The sequence below is a fragment of the Aethalodelphis obliquidens genome, unplaced genomic scaffold (assembly GCF_003676395.1).
Source record: "Aethalodelphis obliquidens isolate GAN/ISIS:26980383/991018 unplaced genomic scaffold, ASM367639v1 scaffold26, whole genome shotgun sequence".
Lineage (NCBI taxonomy): Eukaryota > Metazoa > Chordata > Mammalia > Artiodactyla > Delphinidae > Aethalodelphis > Aethalodelphis obliquidens.
In genome coordinates this window covers 9,114,251-9,130,673 of record NW_020837970.1, presented here as the reverse complement: position 1 = coordinate 9,130,673, position 16,423 = coordinate 9,114,251, and the positions used below count along the sequence as shown (strand labels likewise).

The window sequence follows — 16,423 nt, the reverse complement described above, 5'->3', positions numbered from 1 at the left end:
TTCAGGCTCAGTTGCTTTAAAGTTTGAATGAAAGGAAGTTTAATAATAGAGTATTGTCTTAAATGTGGGAACTAAGAAACTGTAAGAATTTTAATAGTTAAATCCACATGGGGTGGTTGATTGGTGATATATTTTTCTAAATTGTTTACAGTAGGCAGAATCTTTTTTTCAAAAAAGCCTTAAAGTTATGGATCTTTCTTTTGTTTTATTTTGTCTATATATTTTAAAACAGTTTTGTGAAATTTCTTTAAAAGTTATAGTAGATCAACTATACTTAAAAAAAGACCCTACAGGGTTAAAAAAAAAATCCCTAATTTTCACATTATCAACTCATTTTTGAAAGATTAATTTATATCACCCTACTATAAAGTGAGAAACATGCAACTTTAATAGCCTAATTATATTTTTATTCCTTTCCCAAATAATGAGATGCATAATATTTTTGTCCTTGTTTTTTGGAGAAAAACTATTCTGCTACTTGAAGTTGGACCCGTTGAATATGTATTGAATACTTCTGAGCCCTTTGTTTTTCTAAGAGATGAATAAATGAGGAAAGAGTGCTATCATGCAACCAGCTTTTCTGATTTGCAAATTTCATGTCTTGGGGTAGAAATCTAGGCAAGGGTGATAAAGGCCATCCTTCTGTTTCATAGCCTGCTCTTTGCAGTGCACATGAGGATGTGTGGGAATTATTATATCATTGCAGACGCTTGATGAACACTGCCTGATTTGAATTACATTGAATAATTTGGGAGTCAGTTGTATAGGATGATCTTTGGAGACAAATTCTTTCAGGGAGGTTTTATTTTGTAAAATAATATAAAGAGGTTGTCTTTTAAATTTTGTGGGACCACATTAATGTGTTTTGTTAATTGCCAAACTTCCTTTCAGCAGTCATTGTTTTTCTAGTATTGCATTATAATTATAAAATATTCTATAATTACTTATTATCATGAACCTTGCTGTGGAGATTAGGAGACCGTGTCTTGGTTGCTGATTAGCTAATTAGACTCGAGTTAACACCGATCTGTTTTCTATTCACAGATTGGAAACTGAAAGGTGAAAGAAAAATTATTAAAATGTATAGGAAATTTTTAATCTGTTTAATTCTTTTAGCAGAAATAAAATAATGAATGTATATATTTTTTCAGAATGATTGATAAGAAGAATGGCCAAGATAACAACAGTTCTATGATTGACATAAGTTACACACAAGACAAGAATGGAAGTCATATTGATGCTGTTCTTGACAAGCTGTATGTTTGTGCCAGTGTGGAATTTCTGATGACTGTGGCAGATTTCTTTATCAAAGCTGTACCTCAGAGTCCAGAAAATATGGCTAAAGAATCACAGATTCCACTGCGACAGACTGCCTTAGCAAAAATCAAGATGGAGAAAGGTTAGCAGAATTTATCTGTCACCTTGTATATTTTACCAAAATTACAAACTGGAAAAAAGAGAAATGGAGAACTTAAGAATGTAAAATTACTCTTTCAAATTTAAATGTATTCAGCAGAAAAACCTTAGTAAGCATAGATTTTTTTTTTTTTTTTTTTGCGGTATGCGGGCCTCTCACTGTTGTGGCCTCTCCCGTTGGCGGACGTGCAGGCTCAGCGGCCATGGCTCACGGGCCCAGCCGCTCCGCGGCATGTGGGATCTTCCCAGACCGGGGCATGAACCCGTGTCCCCTGCATCGGCAGGCGGACTCTCAACCACTGCGCCACCAGGGAAGCCCAAGCATAGATTTTTTTAAGAGAGAGGTGGAGTAAAAATATGTATCGGATCAGGCACCAGGAAACCTCTGCTCTGGTTCCAACTCTGCCATTAACATTTCTTTACCCATCCAGAAGTACAGCCTGTTTTATAAAAAGGGAATCTTTTATTCAAAGAAAATATTTGGAAGAATTAAATCATATTGAAGAGCAATTAAACAGCTGAAAGCAGAGGGTGGGAGTATTGGAGGACCCAACATGACACCCCCGGACATCACCTTAGATTCCTTAAAGTTAGCAGAGGGTTTGCGCAGGTCTGGTCTCCGTGTATGCTGGTGCCACTCCCTGACCCATAAACCATTTATTCCAGCATTGCCAAGTAGATCAGTGATTTTCTCTGTTAAATTGTGATTGTCTAAGGTCAGGCATTTTTCTCTCTAATGTGCAACTCAGGAAGATTGAAAAACTGCCGTTTACTGGCAAGGTCAGAATTTTATTTTTCCATTTACCTTTCTTAAACAGTAATCATGTGATATCTCTGTATTCATATATGCATGTAATGTATTTATATTATAGATTGTATGACACTAACTGTAGACTTAAGGGTGAAATCAAGGCAGACAAGTAATAATGGCCTGTGTACTTATCAGGGTCTCCTGTCCTCTTCCTGGTACTCCCCTCGCCTGTTTTCCCTTCCTTGCTCCTGCAGCATAACATAGGACACTCAGATGTATACACACATGCATCACATATATGCGTTAATTCTGACAAAAAGAACTTCAAAACAAGATGATTTTTGCTAGGTCAAAGTGAGAATGATCTTCTTAACAACAGGGATCAAGATTGCATTATCCCACGTAATCAGCATTTGTTAATAATCATTTATCGTTTGTCTTTACCGATCAGTTATTAATATTGTTACTTTCACCATATCTATAATAGCAGGATATTACAAGCAACTTAGCAACTTACAGATAACATGTACCCAAGTGACAAGATTTACTTTACTAGAACTTTTATGGTTCCTATTTTTGTTTCTTCAGATGACTCTGTAAGACCAAATATGACTTTAAACGCCAAGATCACAGATCCAGAAGTGGTGTTTGTTGCCAGCCTGGCAAAGGCTGATGCTCCCGCTCTGACAGCCTCATTCCGGTGTAACCTCTGTCTATCGACATCCAAACTCGAACAGATAATGAAAGCTTCTGTGAGAGATCTTAAAGTGCTTGCTTGCCCTTTTCTCAGAGAAAAGAGAGGAGAAAACATTACCACAGTAAGAATTACCTTATATTCTAAACTTGGATTGAAGGATGGCAGATGTGGTTGATTCATAGAATCCCAGAATGTGAGAGCTCTGTAGGACTTCAGAGAGTATTTACTCCAGCTTGAGATTTTACAAATAAGGATGTTGAATTCCAAAGATGTTAAATGATTTAGCCATGTCTGTAGTGACAGAACTGTAGGCTGTCTCCAGACTCATTTTCATTATACTGTCTTTTGCTGAACAGTGTTTGAATTTTAGTACAAATCAACATTCCTTTTCAGCTGTTGCTTTTGTTCACCACAGTATATCCAATGAGTGAGTGGATGAATGAACCAAAAAATTCATTAGTCATGTGCCCAAAAGAGATTATGTTTTGCTTTATTACAAATTAACTTCAGTTGTGCTTTCATATTATAGTTGAAAAATATGGTTTTAGTTAATTAAATTTATTACTGTACCAAATGTTTTTTAATGTTAAATTGATAATTTTATGTTAAAGAGCATCATTATATAATGTGACTCATTTGCAGTGTTATTTTAAATTTAAAAAAATTCATGGACAAAGTGACTTGAATAAAGAAGTGCAGTGCTAAGCTTAATCTATACTGTATCATGAAACATTCTTTTTAGCAGGATCATCTTCTATTTTTTTTTTTGGTTGCACCGGGTCTTAGTTGTGGCATGCATGTGGGATCTAGTTCCCTGACCGGGGGCCCCCTGCGTTGGGAGTGCAGAGTCCTATCCACTGCGCCACAGGGGAAGTCCCAGGATCATCTTCTTTTGACATGTCACGGAAAGCTTATATTAATCATTCTATTTAAAGCTCATCCTACTTTTTTAAAAATGAAAGTTATGCATACTAGTTCCCCCATTCAGTTCAGGTGCATTTTATTTGTTTCTTTAATGATATTTAATAACATAGCCTTCATGGTTTTAATAAATCGTCAAGTTTGAAGATTTGAAATCTTTTCTAATAAGGACCTTACAGGAAATTCAAGACTGACCTGTTGTTAATCATCTGGAAGCTGTTCATTTACCTACCTTACTATAGTCTTTTTTTAAAAGGAGTTAACAGAACTATTTGTTTAGAATAACATTTTCAAGTGATTTAGTGACCATAAAAATTATAATGAAATACCATTTCCATTTCCTCATTTACCTCTTTGCAAATGTAAGACCTTACCATAGTCCTTAGCTCATTTTTGTAGATATCTTAAAAGAGTATTTTACATAGGGCATCATGTAAAAGACATTTTAGCAAAAGGAAACATTTTAAACTTCTAATAGTAAATGTGCATTACTACTTAAGAATTTGGCATAAAGGAATTCATCAGAACCGCTTAAAGTCCTTTCCAGTGGCCATAGACTTGTTATAGTTTGGAGGAGCCCTCACAAGAGATTCTCAGCTAATTTAATTTGCCTTTTTGCTTTTAGTTGTAGACTATAGTTAAAGATCTCAAATTAAGTAAGACATGTTCATAAGTAAATTTCATTTATTTGTTTCTAGATCTTACAGCCCTGTTCTCTATTTATGAAAAAATGTACATGGGCTTCAGGAAAAGAAGATATAAATATTGAAGTTGAAGAATTTATAATTAAGGTTAGTGCCTATCATATTATTTGGGTGAAGATCAATCCTTTTTTAAAATTAATTAATTAATTTATTTTTGGCTGCGTTGGGTCTTCGTTGCTGCACACGGGCTTTCTCTAGTTGCAGCGAGTGGGGGCTACTCTTCGTTGCGATGTGCGGGCTTCTCATTGCAGTGGCTTCTCTTGTGGCAGAGCATGGACTCTAGGCGTGCGGGCTTCAGTAGTTGTGGCACACGGGCTCAGTAGTGGCTCAGGGGCTCTAGAGCACCGGCTCAGCAGTTGTGGCACATGGGCTTAGTTGCTCTGCAGCATGTGGGATCTTCCTGGACCAGGGCTCAAACCCGTGTCCCTTGCATTGGCAGGCGGGTTCTTAATCACTGTGCCACCAGGGAAGTCCCACAATCAATTCTTATTTTTCTTATCTTTTGATGACTCTCACATCTAGAGCATTATGCTAGTCACATATTTAGTAATCAATAAAAACCTCTAATATTAAAATACACTTTTCTTTAATGCAAATGTTTGTTTCTGTTTTCTTTGAAAGAGTGCAGGTGAGTCTTGAGCAACGCGGGGATTAGCAGTGCTTTACCTTTATAGTCAGACCTCGGTATAGGCGGTTCCTCAGAATCTGCATTCCTCCATGTCTGAGGTTCTACGTCTGTGGATTCAAACAGCTGTGGCTTGTGTAGTACCATAGTGTTTACTAGTGAAAAAAAATCCACATATAAGTGAACCCCCGCAGTTCAAATCCATGTTGCTCAGGGTGAACTGCACTTTTAAATGATCAGCATAGTTTTTATCTAGTATATTTGTGTGTGTGTTGGAGATTGAGTTTGGGTGGGGAGAGCAGAGATGAAGTGGGAAGAGAAGGAAAGGAAGGATGGAAAAATGAGGTTGCTCTTATTTTATTTGCAATGTTATTTTTAAGCTTTTATTTGAGGTGTAGTTTGGTTGAATTTAATAATTATGTGATTAAATGTTTTATTTCTCTTATAAAATATTTATAATGACAGATGTATGCCAGAAATAAATTATTAGAATTTTTTTTATCTCTTACATTGGTAGTATTGAAAAAGCAATTGCTCTCCAAAGCACTTTTCTCTCAATATTTTAAATGACTGGTTTGTCTTAGATGGTGTTCTACAGACTTAAAATGCAAAATGGGGAGAAAACTTGGATTTGCATGCATTTTGTCTGCGACACTGGGTTAAGGTGCTGAGGAATTGTTTTTCCATGTCTTTCTTTGTATATCACTCTACTTATTTATTGAGCACACGTTTTTTGAGGCTTTACTGTTTATGAAGAATGTCCTGTACAAGGCACTGAGGGTACCTGGTCCCTACATTCAAAAAACTTAGTGATATATGTGAGAGAAAGAAGTAAATGAGTGATTACTTTCAGCTTTCAGTGCTAGAGGCATGCATGAGGTGCTCTTGGGGGTGCAGGCAGGAGCCTCCAGCTCAGACTAGGATATCGGGGGAAGCTGTCTGGAAGTGGGGCTACTTGAACTGAGCTTTGAACATCTGAGGGCGGTTAGATGGAGAGAGAGGGAAAGGGTTACCTAGACAGAACCAACAATGTGCATAAAGGCAAAGGCTTGAAAAATTCTTTAAGGACTTGGAGGGGTGATCCCATGTGGATGGGGAGAACGGTGTGGTGGAGCCATAGGACTGAGAACAGTAATTATAGGTGACATTAATAAGGCAACGAAGAGAAGGATTCATTTGACAGATACATCACCTTCTTTTGGTGATGTAATCATATCTCCTTAGCATATTAAACAAGTAAGGGTTGTGAGAAGTGAACAGTAGAGGAATCCACTTAATTTCTTTAACCCAGTATTGCTGAAACTTTGGGAAACCATGGGTAGCTTAACTGATTAGGCATCAGGTCACAAAGAAGTTCGTGTCCTACGCTAAAGAGAGTTTTAATCTTACCCTGAAAGTTATGGGGAATTGTTGAAGATTTTAAACATAGGAATGACATGCTCAGATTTGGGTTTTAGAAAAATCATGTGGTGGGTGGCCCGAGATGGTGCTGACAGGACATGGAAGACATCATCGTTGCTAAGAACTAAGGCACAGTGATTGGAATGAAGAGGTGAGCAAAGATACTCTCCAAAGATAATAGGAGGTGGAATTTTCAGATCTTAGGGTGAAAGGGGGTCCATGGTGATTCTCAAGTTTCCTATGTCGGTAAGACAAATGAAAACCATGTGTGTATATCTTGATGAGGATCACATACTTTGGTTTAGTTAATGCAGCTGGTTGAAAAATGAAAAATTCAGTTACACTTCTACATTTTTCTGTTCGCATGACACTGTTTCACTCTGAATTAACTGATTTAACTGTAGGTTTCGACAATTGACATGCACATTAGTCACTTAATTCCAGAATAACCTGGGCAGAAATCACTGTTTTGAGGCTAGTTGACTTGGCACATGATTTTGTGTGTTCTCTTTTGTTTTCCTCAGTTATTAATTTAATATATATAAAATTTTAATTAGTTACTTTAAATTTTGTGTGTTATATATTAATTCTTCTCATCTGGGAAATAATTTATTCTAAATCTTCTTCTCCTTTCTTTTTTGAAGATTTCACCCATAATTCTTAATACTGTGATGACAATAATGGCTGCTCTGTCTCCAAAGACAAAAGAAGATGAATCCAAAGATATATCTAAGGAAACGGAACATCTTTGGGGTGTCAAATCTATTAGTGATTTTAACTCTTGGTTTCTTGGTGTTGACATGGCCACAGAAATAACAGAAAATTTCAGAGACATTGAAACTCCACTGGTAGAGGAAAATTGTGCTGTTGTTGTCCAGTCAGTTCAAGTTACCTTAGAATGTGGTCTCGGCCATCGAACTGTACCTCTATTATTGGCGGAGTCTAAGTTTTCAGGAAGCATTAAAAATTGGACTTCCCTAATGGCTGCTTCTGCTGACATGACACTAGAGGTATGACCACATGAATTATTACCCACCTTCAGAGGCAGCTTCCTTAAAAGTACAATGGAGGAATTAAACTGAGCTTTTTTGTGTGCATGACCATAGCAAGTATATATATGAATAGATAATACATTCTAACATTTAATTTATTCATGTATAGTATTATTTATTTGGTCATTACTTTTTAAGGGTTCTTTTGCTAAATAATTGGTTTATGGAGCAAAGTAAGAGTAAAATAAAATGCACCCTCTTTATAAATATCCTTTGTGTCCTTAGGTATGTTGTTAAAATGGCTATTGGCATATAACATTACTTAATATTTTTTCCTACTGGTTATAGAAATATGTAGTTAATGTTTAAAGACTCTCATAATTCTGTGCCTTTCCAGGTTCATTATTACAATGAGACCCATGCTGTATGGGAGCCACTGATTGAGAGAGTGGAGGGGAAGAGACCATGGAATTTAAGGCTTGCTGTAAGGAAATCATAATAAAATAATATCATTGTGTATATTCATTTATATATATATTTTAGTTCAGAGATTCTCAAGATGTAGTCCAGGATCCTTGAGGCCCTTTTAGAGGATCATGGGATCAAAATTCTTTTCATAATAATATTCAGACATTATATATCATTTTCATTCTCATTCTCTCATGGGCATACAGTGGAATTTTCCAGAGACTATGCAATTTTGCAGCAGATTGAATACAAAATTAGAAATGAGTCCACCTGTCTTCTCTTAAGGCTTGCACTAAAGAGATTTGTAAATACTCGTCTTCTCACTATGTATTTTTAATGGTTATTTTTCATTAAAATATTATTTATGTTAACGTGTAACTGTTGGTTTTAAGTGAATATTTTAAATTTTTCAGTTTTAGTTTCGCATAGAGTACATACTGATAGATAATAACCCACATAAGTGAAGCTCTTTGGGATCCTCAATCATTTTAAGAGACCAAAAAATCCAAGAACTGCTATTCTGGTTCATGAATTCTTTGTGTCATCTCTTCATGGTACTTCCTGAGAACACTGCAGAGTCCTACATACTGAAACACATCTTCCTAGATTAACAGGAACACAAGTTTTATACCCTTCACAAATTATCACAGCACACTTCTCTGGGGCAACTTGACTCAAGTGTGAGGCATTGAAATTGACTTAGCAGATTCTTATTTTAAAGATGAGCTGTCACTTAACCTGTGTCCTAATTTCCTCTCAGTAAAGTAGAAGTAATATTTCTGACCTACCTCTCTTTGGAGTAGGCAGGCTAACAAAGAATGTTTTACAAGACTTTTGAAATGCCTTTAGAATGAAAACTATGATGGAATCTGATGGCTGGTTGAAAGCTTATCATATTGCTTATTTATAGGTGTTACTGGTAAAAAGTAGAAGGAATTCCAGATGTTACTTCCAATAAGGATCAGTTTAGACTTCAGGGTCCTCTTAGAGTGCTCATCAAAGTAAAATGACCAATTAGGTGACACTGGGTAAATAGCTTTCTCTGGTGAATGCACAAAAGACAAATATTGTAACTCACTTGGAGTCCTTCCATGGCACAATTCTAAACGTTTCCCTATGCGTGGACTACACACTGAAAGAAAGAATGCTGATTTGTGCTAAGTCAGGGTGAAGCAGTGAATATTTTTGAAAATGAGACTTTTGAGGAGCCGTGATACAAAGTGACAAGGTTAGGAGAATTTAACCTTGACTCTGTCGAGAGTATTTTAATTTTATTATTCATTGGCTAATAAATTTGCTATGTATTTATCCTCGTAGGTAAAGAAGAATCCAGTCCAGGATAAAAGTTTGATGCCAGGAGATTATTTTATTCTACTTCCTGAGCCAGAAACAGAAGTTGATATTTCTTCAGGAGATACAATGAATATAACAATATCCAAAAGCTGTCTTAATGTTTTCAACAATTTAGCAAAAGTATGTTTGGTTCTTGCTTGGACTGTTTCATAGTTTGGTTCTTGCTTGGACTATTTCAAATGGAATTTTAAATTGAAACGTATGCATTATTTTTGTTTGTCATCAACATTCGTTTCTAAAAAATGTGTAGTTGAAATTTAGTTTTTGAAAAAAAATTTGAATTTTGCAAAAATTTTATTGTGCTGTTGTGTTCCTTTTCAGGGTTTTTCAGAGGGCACTGCTTCTACTTTTGACTACTCTTTAAAAGACAGGGCACCTTTTACAGTAACAAATTCTGTAGGTGTTCCCATTAAGGTGCAGCCCAATCATAATCTCAGAGTGATGGGCTCCCTTGAGAAAAGTGATGTGTGTGATATTGATGCCGGTCAGAAATTGGAATTGGAATATGCCAGCATGGAACTTTCATGTCAAGGGAAGCTATCTACACTGAGCCGTCAGGAGAGCTCCCTCTTCTCTCTGACTTTTGGTATGCTATATTTATGCTATTTTTAAGGGTATCTTTGGAATTACTGGTGTCAGCTTATTTTTGATAAAATATGGAAAAATACTTGCTGTAGATAACCTTGAGAGACAACATTTTTAAAGGCTTGAAACAAATACTTGATAAACTTTTGTTTTCTTCCTCTAAACTTGAGAAAATTAAACTTGATTAATTTAAGAATCACCTTAGAAAACCAGATTATTTCTTTTTTTTTTTTTTTTTTTTCTGTACGTGGGCCTCTCACTGTTGTGGCCTCTCTGGTTGCGGAGCACAGGCTCCGGATGCACAGGCTCAGCGGCCATGGCTCATGGGCCCAGCCGCTCCACGGCATGTGGGATCTTCCTGGACCGGGGCAGGAACCCGTGTCCCCTGCATCGGCAGGTGGACTCTCAACCACTGCGCCACCAGGGAAGCCGTAGATTATTTCTATGTGCTTAAATAGTACAGTATGTAGTATGCTTCAAAAGGACTGGAGTTCAGTGAGGAGAGAAAATAACTATATTCAGAAGTCTTAAAATGTTGACAGTAGTTATCACCATTTCAAAAAAAAAAAAGCGATTTTTATTGTTACATGGTTGAGAAAATAAGGAACAAGTTGGATTTTTTTTGTTTTAATACATTTAAAACCCCAAGAGAAGTTGTTTGGGGTCAAAAAAAATTTTATAATAACTAGTTTCCTTTCTTTGTTAGCTCCTGTGTCTTAGAAAAGAATTTTGTGTAGTCTGCATTTCTAGTCATGAGGAAGAATACTCTTGTCATTATTTTGAGGTGCTGCTCCTGATCTGTCTTATAAAAATTTAGGTAAATTAGTATTTGGAATGTTTCTCACTTATGCTCTGACTTAGCACCTCATGGATATACAGAAGTTACAAAAGTCCCTGTTGCCAGACCTGGACGGCGATTGTATAATGTATGGAATCCCAATGCCAGTCATTTTGACTCACTTGTGGTACAAATTGATGCAACTGAAGGGAACAAAGTAATTACCCTTCGTTCTCCTCTGCAGGTAATGCATTAAAGTGAATTGTGTTCCTTTAAGTATATCAAGAAATATTAAATCATTTGGCTGAATATAGAAATATAATAAAACTTCATTAGGTCAGTACTGATTGTTCAGAAATAAATAATAGTTTGAACTGGGTATTTCCTGTCCAACTTACTTTTGTAATATTCTTCATTTTAAATGTCTCATGAAATGCTGTTGTTAATTTAAAGCCCATTTTTGTTGTCTCCTGGGTTACTTACGATTTTAATGAAACTTTTTGTCTATTCCTTTAAAGATTCAGAACTGAGGAATATTGCAGTAATAGCTGGTTGTCAAATAGGATAACATTCCATTCTCTTTGTATTGTATTTTTCAAGTATGTATGAAGGAATATTGAAATGGTCTCCCCAGAAAAAAATTTTAGCATATTAATCTGTATAAATATTTTTTTCCACCTTTAAGGCTTTATCGATTTTTCTTTTTCTCTGCATTATTACAGATTTCAGCATATGGTCAGCAGAAGAATATTTCTTCCTACCTATAACATCAGATAAAAATGAAAGGATTTCCAATTTTGGTCATTGTCTCTCCGTTTACTATTAGCTCCAACCTATATTACACTGTAGTTAAGGAAGGATTGTACTGTATTTATTTACCTTATGTTTCCTTTACTATCCTTTTCTGTTTAGTTGTATGGTGCATTGAGAAAAGGTTGTAATGAGGAAAATATTATGACTGAAATCCTCAAAGTTAATACGTATTTGAAAGATAATAATACACACTAAAAAATTCAGTCTGTAATATATGAACATGTGAATATCCTAATAATTTTTGACTTCTGTTTAACCATCAAGTTTCATATATATAGCTCCTTAAATATCTTAAAACTTTTCAATTACCATAAAAATATGTTCCAATATTGGGCTTGAAATTTTTTAGATCCAAAAGTGATTGTGTGTGGCTCACATTTTTCTTTTGAACGTCTACATCTTTTTAAACAACTTGTATATTTTTTTGTCCAACAGATTAAAAACCATTTCTCTATTGCTTTCATCATCTATAAATATGTTAAGAATGTGAAGTTATTGGAGCGCATTGGAGTAGCCAGACCTGAAGAGGAGTTCCATGTTCCTTTAGATTCATATAGGTAGATACTTCCTTGAATATGTTGATATAAAAGGTTCATAATATATATTTTTAATTCGGTGAATTAGGATCTTTATTCTAGAAAAGAGTAAAATATCTATATTCTACGTAATAATAATTCTTATTATCTAAAGATCTGTAAAAGCCAGTTTTGAGACATATAGAGAAATACATTTATATTGTTGAATTTACCAGATGAAATTTCCTGTTGTATACTTGATGTTTTAGAATTTTCTGAGGCTTTTTTTTTTTTTGCTGTACGCGGGCCTCTCACTGCTGCGACCTCTCCTGCTGCAGAGCACAGGCTCTGGACGCGCAGGCCCAGTGGCCATGGCTCACGGGCCCAGCTGCTCCGAGGCATGTGGGATCCTCCCAGACCAGGGCATGAACCCGTGGCAGGCGGACTCTCAACCACTGTGCCAGCAGAGAAGCCCTCTGAGACTTATTTTTATTAGATTGCCTTTGTATTTGAAATGACTTTTTTTTTTAAGTTGTCATTTTTTACAGAGTATTTTTTCCCAGAAGGTGCCTCCATGAGTCAGCTGTGTGACTTTGGGCAAGTTTCTTAAACTTTCCTAGCCTTGTTTTTCTCATCTGTAAAAATAGGAATAATAGTACTTATCTTGTAGAGTTATCAAGAAGAATTAATGAGATTCTTTTTCTTACGTTCTCAATAAAAACGTTTTTCCCACTCTGTTTTCTTCTTCTGTAGATGTCAGTTGTTCATTCAGCCAGCTGGTATTTTAGAGAATCAGTACAAAGAATCCACCACATATATTTCCTGGAAGGAAGAACTTCATCGGAGCAGGGAAGTCAGATGCATGCTGCAGTGTCCGTCAACAGAAGTCAACTTCTTACCTCTTATAGTCAATACAATTGCTGTGCCTGATGAATTAACCTATATATGTACACACAGGGAAGACTGGGATCCAGCTTACATCATTCATCTTTACCCTACTGTCACTTTGCGGAATTTTCTCCCATATTCTCTAAGATATTTACTTGAGGTATGCCTCTTGCATTTTGTTTGACTTTTATTATTACATGGAGTGAATTCTAGTTTGTTTTTTTTTAATGGTATTTTTAGTTGAGGTCAGTGTTTTACATTCATCTACTTGTAATGCTTTAATAATAGCAAAAACTGGTATAACATCTACTTTGTGCCAGCCACTATGTCATGTATTTTACATGTATTAACATATTTAGTCCTTACAATAACTTCCTGAAGAAGGTACTGTTATTAGACCCATTTTACAGATGAGGAAACTGAGTCACAGACGGGTTAAGTGACAGGTCCAGGATCCCACAGCTAATGAATAGTAGAGCTGGAATTTGAACCTAGGGAATTTGGTTCCTTGTTCTCCACCACTGAACTCTGCTGCATCTGCTCTAAATTAATAATTATAATAGTCTCTTTATTATCTGAGTATAATTCTCTTAGCTAAAGTATGGGAAAATGCCAGTGAGAAAATACTTCATCTTAATTTATTATGAAGTTAATTTTAAAGTTTTTTGTTTTAAAGTGATGATTATTTGGTTCAAGTTTCTGTTGAACTGAAAAATAATTACTGTCTTAAAAAATATTGGGGAACATTTTCTAGTAATGAAGTATGCTAAATATTTTTAAATTTGTACATGCCACGACATATCAAAATACAAAAATCTGGAAAGTATTTGGAACCTAAATTTATTTTCTTTTTCTGACAATGAGCCATCCCTGAGTTGCGGAGAATAAAATTAATTAGATGAACTAAGTAGTGTTTAGACAAGAGATGTTTTCAGTAAGGAAGCCAAATTTATTATGTTGCTGTTACTCATTTTTAAAGTAGTTCCACCTTAGATAGCTTGTCAGCATAGCTTGATATCACTTTTCTTATTCTATTTGTATGAGAACCATTAGGTGTAGTATGTGAATAAAGGATGAAGCTGAAGTCCAGGCAATTAAGTGGCTCATTTAATGACATAGCTGTTAATGGAAAACAGCCAGTGTTCTGGAATCCAGCCTTTGATTCTTGGCACAGGTCTTTTTCTCAAAATTTATAACCATTGGCCTGCTGATGACCAAAAGACAGTTTCTGACTTTGGCTATGATATAGTGTTTTATTTTTAATCATTAGTAATTGTTGGATATTCATAATATGTAAAGATGGTACCTTGAAGACTTGTCAGTTAATGTGAATCTGGTAGGTTACTTAGTATTTGTATAAAATATGGACGTTATTGCAGAGGTTTTTAAAAAATTAGTAAGCAAATTTAATTTTTGTTTGTTTGTTTTTAGGGAACAGCAGAAACTCATGAGCTAGCAGAAGGCAGTGCTGCCAATGTTCTACATTCGAGAATCAGTGGAGAAATAATGGAATTAGTTCTGGTGAAATATCAGGGCAAAAACTGGAACGGACATTTCCGTATATGTGATACACTTCCCGAATTCTTTCTTGTGTATTTTTCTTCTGACTCCACAGAAGCGATGACAGTTGACCTGTCAATACATGTCAAGCGAATTGGCAGCCAGATGGAGCTATCCATCTTTAGTCCCTATTGGCTAATCAACAAGACTTCTCGAGTTCTCCAGTATCGTTCAGAAGAAATTCATGTGAAACATCCAGCTGATTTTAGGGATATTATTTTATTCTCTTTCAAGAAGAAGAACATTTTTAGTAAAAATAAGGTGTGTTTTTGTTGATAAAACAAATTACCTGTTTATTGTTTATCTAATGCCATGCTTACCTCTTTGGTCAGTGTCACAGGTATGAATTAGGTCCAAGAGGACTTTTAAGGAATACACGGTTAAGTGGCATATTAGGGACTAACGACAATAGTGTCCCAAGGCTGAGTTACCTTTTTCTCTGGTGCCCCTAGAATTACTTCTGTTTTTGACATAGTGTCAAGTAGAAACCTTGATTTTATGTAGGTTACCAGTGATGCAATGGCATTTCAAAAGATAGAACAGTTGAATTTGGTTTATTTTAACTGAACCCTCCTATGTATGAAGCACTAAAGCAGGCCTTCGTGAGAGAAACCTAATGCATAAGGCCTGATCCTTTATGCTCTGGTCCCTTCTTTCCTTTTCAGAGTCACATCTTGGTATAGTTTACCTATGCCTTTGTATGGCTGCAGTCTCTGCCTAGAATGCCTCTTGCCCTGTGCTTTGCCTGTCTGCCTCATGTTTTCTGGTTATCCGCTGTTCATCCTTTGGCAGTCTGCTCCAGGCTGACATGTGTGAAGGATTTTCTGACCATCTAAAGTGGGGCTAGATATTCCATCCATGTTCTCTTAGAGAAGTGCTTCTCAAATCTCAGTGTGCGTTAGAATCACCTGGAGGGCTTTGAAAACAATTTGCTGGGTCAGACCCCCATAGTTTGATTCAGTAGGTCTGAGTAGGGTCTGAGAATTTGCACTTTCCACAGATTGCCAGGTGTTGCTGATGGTGCTGGTCCAGGGACCACACTTTGAGAACCCCTGTCTTAGAGTTTTGATTAATACTTGATATTGTACCTGTTTATGTGTCTGACCTCTGGTTGTACTCAGGTATTTTATAATCTATTGGGTAGGTGGAGGTTAATACAGGAGCAGAATTAGATCTCTTCTGTACAACTTTATCTGAATCCCATAGCCAGGAGTAAACTTTTTACCCTCTCACCCTGATCGCATATTATCCCTTTTATATAGTTGTTATCACATTGAGTCTCGCATCATAATTATTAGTATGTATTTCCTATCTCTTTGTTTAGTTGGAAGCTCATTGAAGACAGGAATTGTGTCTTCCATTCTGCTTATCACAACACTTTTCCTTTATTGTTTGCTGAATAATGTTAAAAGCATAAATTCTCTGTGTGCTAAAACTTTAAGAATTCGTTAGCTCTGTATCAAAAGTCTGACACTGGAAAATATCATTTTACATTATAATTCCTTTTCAAATAACAGAAGGTCGCATTGGTATACATCTTTAAATTCACTGTACTCATTGCATAGGTGAATGGGAAGGTCAGAGCTCTGCTTTTAAATATTACATTGTCCCCTAGAGTTTCTGTGGTTCTGTTACCCATTTGCAGCATGCCTTTGGTTATATTTTTCTGTCTCATGTTACTAAATAAATTTCTAGTGGTCTAGCAGCATTCCATCAGATAAAATTAATATAGTGTTTTAGATTTCTTATATGATTGTTTGTGTTCTCTGGTGTAGGTACAGTTAAAAATTTCAACTAGTTCATGGTCCAGTGGTTTTTCATTGGATACAGTGGGAAATTATGGATGTGTGAAGTGTCCTGCCAACAATATGGAATACCTGGTAAGATTTTGCTTGCTTATTTACTTTTGATTTCATTCACATTTTCATCAGTAAATGAGCTGGATCCTAAGGGGTA

At 35.9% G+C, this 16,423-nt stretch overlaps 1 protein-coding gene across 2 annotated transcripts in view; it reads left to right on the top strand.

Moving 5' to 3' along the window:
• VPS13C (vacuolar protein sorting 13 homolog C) overlaps nt 1-16,423 on the top strand; it is a 174,952-nt gene that overhangs the window by 119,299 nt on the left and 39,230 nt on the right. For both annotated transcript variants that reach the window (XR_003436379.1, XM_027123201.1), the window contains exons 49-60: nt 1,152-1,399; nt 2,756-2,985; nt 4,484-4,576; nt 7,160-7,525; nt 7,905-7,991; nt 9,293-9,448; nt 9,650-9,914; nt 10,775-10,935; nt 11,940-12,061; nt 12,773-13,067; nt 14,339-14,728; nt 16,243-16,347. Coding sequence is in view for 1 of the 2 variants with exons in the window: in XM_027123201.1 (XP_026979002.1) it covers nt 1,152-1,399; nt 2,756-2,985; nt 4,484-4,576; nt 7,160-7,525; nt 7,905-7,991; nt 9,293-9,448; nt 9,650-9,914; nt 10,775-10,935; nt 11,940-12,061; nt 12,773-13,067; nt 14,339-14,728; nt 16,243-16,347 (2,518 nt within the window). In the remaining variant the exon portion in view is untranslated. The remainder of the gene's footprint in view (nt 1-1,151; nt 1,400-2,755; nt 2,986-4,483; nt 4,577-7,159; nt 7,526-7,904; nt 7,992-9,292; nt 9,449-9,649; nt 9,915-10,774; nt 10,936-11,939; nt 12,062-12,772; nt 13,068-14,338; nt 14,729-16,242; nt 16,348-16,423) is intronic.